Raw genomic sequence first — 3,079 nt, forward strand, 5'->3', positions numbered from 1 at the left:
AATTCATGAGACACTTCCTCTGATGAGCTGTTCCTGTGGATTCGGCCATCGCTTTTCATGCTGTGAAAAGTCTTCTTAAAGGCCTCCATCATGGCATGGGCCAGCTTCTTGGCCTCCAGCTTGCTCTCACACTCTACAGCATGGCAGTCCATCTGGTAGGACAAGTCATCATTGATCTCCCGATAGACCCAAGCAAAGATGTTTGGGCTCACGTTGTGATCAGCAGTGCAGTAGGCTATACGTGCTACCTGAAAGGTATCCATGTGGACTGTGGCCTCACCTTTGAGGTCCAGATGATGCAGCCAGACTTGGAAAGGGCGAATTTCCAGAAGGGCATTCGCTGGGTAAACATCCTCCCTGGCGAGTGTGTGCTTCTTCCATAATTCAATAACTGGTTTCTCTGTGCAGCCTGACAAAAATTGCATCCCTGTAGTGGAAACCTTACCCAAATATGTAACCTGCAAAGAAGAGCAAAGATAGGTGAAAACACAGATGGCAGACGCTGGTGTTACTTTCAGCCATCCCAGGGAACTTTCTTTCATCTGGAAAATAAAATAAAAGTATACACCCCCCCAACCCACAAACTCCCCAATTTCCCCATCACTTTCAGTAAAACAGTTTTCAAACTGCTTTCCAAATATTTGCTTTTCAGATGCTGACTTCACCATTCAAACACAGAAGTTAAAAATACTCAGTGTCTGAGTTTCAAGGGATTTCACTTCCTTCAGCTGCCCTGGAAGGCCCAGCTGTAGAGCCCATGTCTACCCCTAAGCTCATGTTAGCAACTGGCAGTGCTGGTGGAGCAGACCCCAGGCAGCTGTGATGCAAACCACAGGGGTTTTTTCCTTCCTACTTTATACAGATGATTTATTTGTATCCTGTTTCAAACATCACTATTAGGGAGATGGAGATTTTCTCAGTTTCATAATGAAAGGCTGCAGGTCATGAGCACAGCAGAGGATTTGAAACAGTTTGAATGTTTTTTTTTCCCAAATGGTCCTGTTTTTCCACCACTTTGGCTGTTCCTACTTAAGTAGGAAGCCTGAAATAGCTCAAAGCTGTTCAAAACTCTATATTTGAGCAGGGCTGAGACATTTATTACACCAATTTAAGAAAACACGCTAATAAAAAAATCTAGAAATAAATCTACCTTAGTTTGATCACATCATCTCTCTGCTTTTCTGCCTAGCTCTTTTGAGTAAATATCCTGTTCTCCCATCTGCACAGGAAAGCAAGGTGTTTTTAGTGCCCTTACTGCATTTGGTTGACCAAATATCAAATTCACTGAGAAGTCCACACCAAAATCTTGTATTAAGCCTGTGCAGAAACATTCCCTTAAATCTGTGCAGCTGCTAATGAGGCTTCATTCCACTTACAGCTGAATGGAAGATTATGGTATCTGGGAAAAGGGATTTTCTCTAAAAAAGACAGGTCAATGCCACATAAATGCAATTATGCAGATTATTCTATTTGTTGCTGTTGTCAGAATGGGGCATTTAAGAACAGCTACATGAAAGCAAAATTGTTTCTTATTTGTCTCTTGCAGCAGTAACTGCTTGAGACAGAATCTTGTGCCTCTTGTTTGATGTGTTGAAACCTCCTGTACGTTTTACTCAAGGCATTTGGAGGAAAAAGATAATCACATGCACTTTCCAAACTATTTTCTTCAAAATTGCATTAAACACACAATATCAGTTATTTTCATGCTGCAAATGTGTTAAGAAATGCAAATAAAAAATATGGACTTTCCACAGTTAAGCACAATAAGAAAATCATAATCACAAGAAATACAGGATTTGTAATCCATGCAAACAAAATTTTCCACAAGAAAAATATTTTGCTGCTAGGTTTTGTTAAACTTGGAGGCCTAAATTAAGCCATAATTAAGGAAAAAGCTTACAAAACTTTATTGGAAATCTGTGTGGCTTAATCATGTCTGCCAAAAAAGCAATTTCATAGCATTGACATTTCAGAATGGGAAGTCTTATTTTTTGCCTATAAATATTCATCCTCTGTACTGGGAATATGTTGAATCTTACAAAGCTTTATTTTTTTTTTTGTTTGGAACAGTGGGAAACACAACAGCTAAAACAGTTAACAAGGCAAGACCTGCCAGTGCTTTGCCTTATTTTATTTTGTTAGTCATGAGAGTTGAGTTCCCTGAAGTACTGTAGAATAACTTAAAAGAAAAGCTCAGAGCTCACAGTGTCAGCTGAACACACAAACAGCACATACAGGACCAAAGAGGAATGTGTCTGCAATGTGCTGGGGGTATTTCAACATATACTCCCTGTCATATTGGTTTGAACATATCAAGATCATTGTGCAAATTTGGAGATTCAATATATTCTCCAAAGGTTTGCTCAGCACTGTTCCATATTCAGAAGCCAGCTAATACACACACACTGTAAACTGACATTTGGGGTTAAATTCAAAGCCCACTGCAGCATCAACAGTCCTTCCCTGACTTCAAAGAGATTTGCACAAAGGCTTAAACCCCTGAGGAACAGAGAAATAGCCTCTTGTTCATGCTCTTTGCCACTGCCCAAATCCCTGGGCTCAGGAGAGAGCTGCCACCACTGCAAGGTGTTTGTGCCCAGCCACTGTTTGGAGAAGACCAGTGTCACCTGGAGCCTGCAGAACTCAGCACCTCTCCTGAGTGCACAACAGTAGACACAGAGAATTGTTTCATTACCAGCTTGTCCTAAGGAGGAAGCTGCTGGAAGCATGTGAGCTGCCCTGAGCTGCAGTACGAGGACTGGGAGAGGAAAGCAAAGCAAAGGCAGTTCCATCCCATGTAGGCAGCATATCACAGGCCTTGCCAGGCAGTTAGCACACTGAGCTTAGTGCTGGAAATTCACCCCCAGCATGCAGCATCAGCTTCTGAGCATGGGCAACTCCCAAACGATGCTCGTGACACCTCCAGCAGCTGAGGAGCAAGATCAGAGCAAGTTGTCTCACAGCAGTGTAAACTGATTTTAATGCTCTTCTCTGTTCCCAGCTGCTAACTGCAACCCCCTGTTGACCATCAATCTGTGTGCAGCCTGCTTAAGGGGGAAGTTAGATAAAAATAATGCAT

The 3,079-nt window shown here is 42.1% G+C and overlaps 1 protein-coding gene across 1 annotated transcript in view; it reads right to left on the reverse strand.

Moving 5' to 3' along the window:
- PID1 (phosphotyrosine interaction domain containing 1) overlaps positions 1 to 3,079 on the reverse strand; it is a gene marked incomplete at its 3' end in the record, with an annotated part of 52,554 nt that continues 49,475 nt past the window's right edge. The window contains exon 2 of the mRNA XM_009070485.1: positions 1 to 458. Coding sequence (XP_009068733.1) covers positions 1 to 458 — 458 coding nt within the window. The remainder of the gene's footprint in view (positions 459 to 3,079) is intronic.

This window comes from Acanthisitta chloris, unplaced genomic scaffold (genome assembly GCF_000695815.1).
Source record: "Acanthisitta chloris isolate BGI_N310 unplaced genomic scaffold, ASM69581v1 scaffold8372, whole genome shotgun sequence".
Lineage (NCBI taxonomy): Eukaryota > Metazoa > Chordata > Aves > Passeriformes > Acanthisittidae > Acanthisitta > Acanthisitta chloris.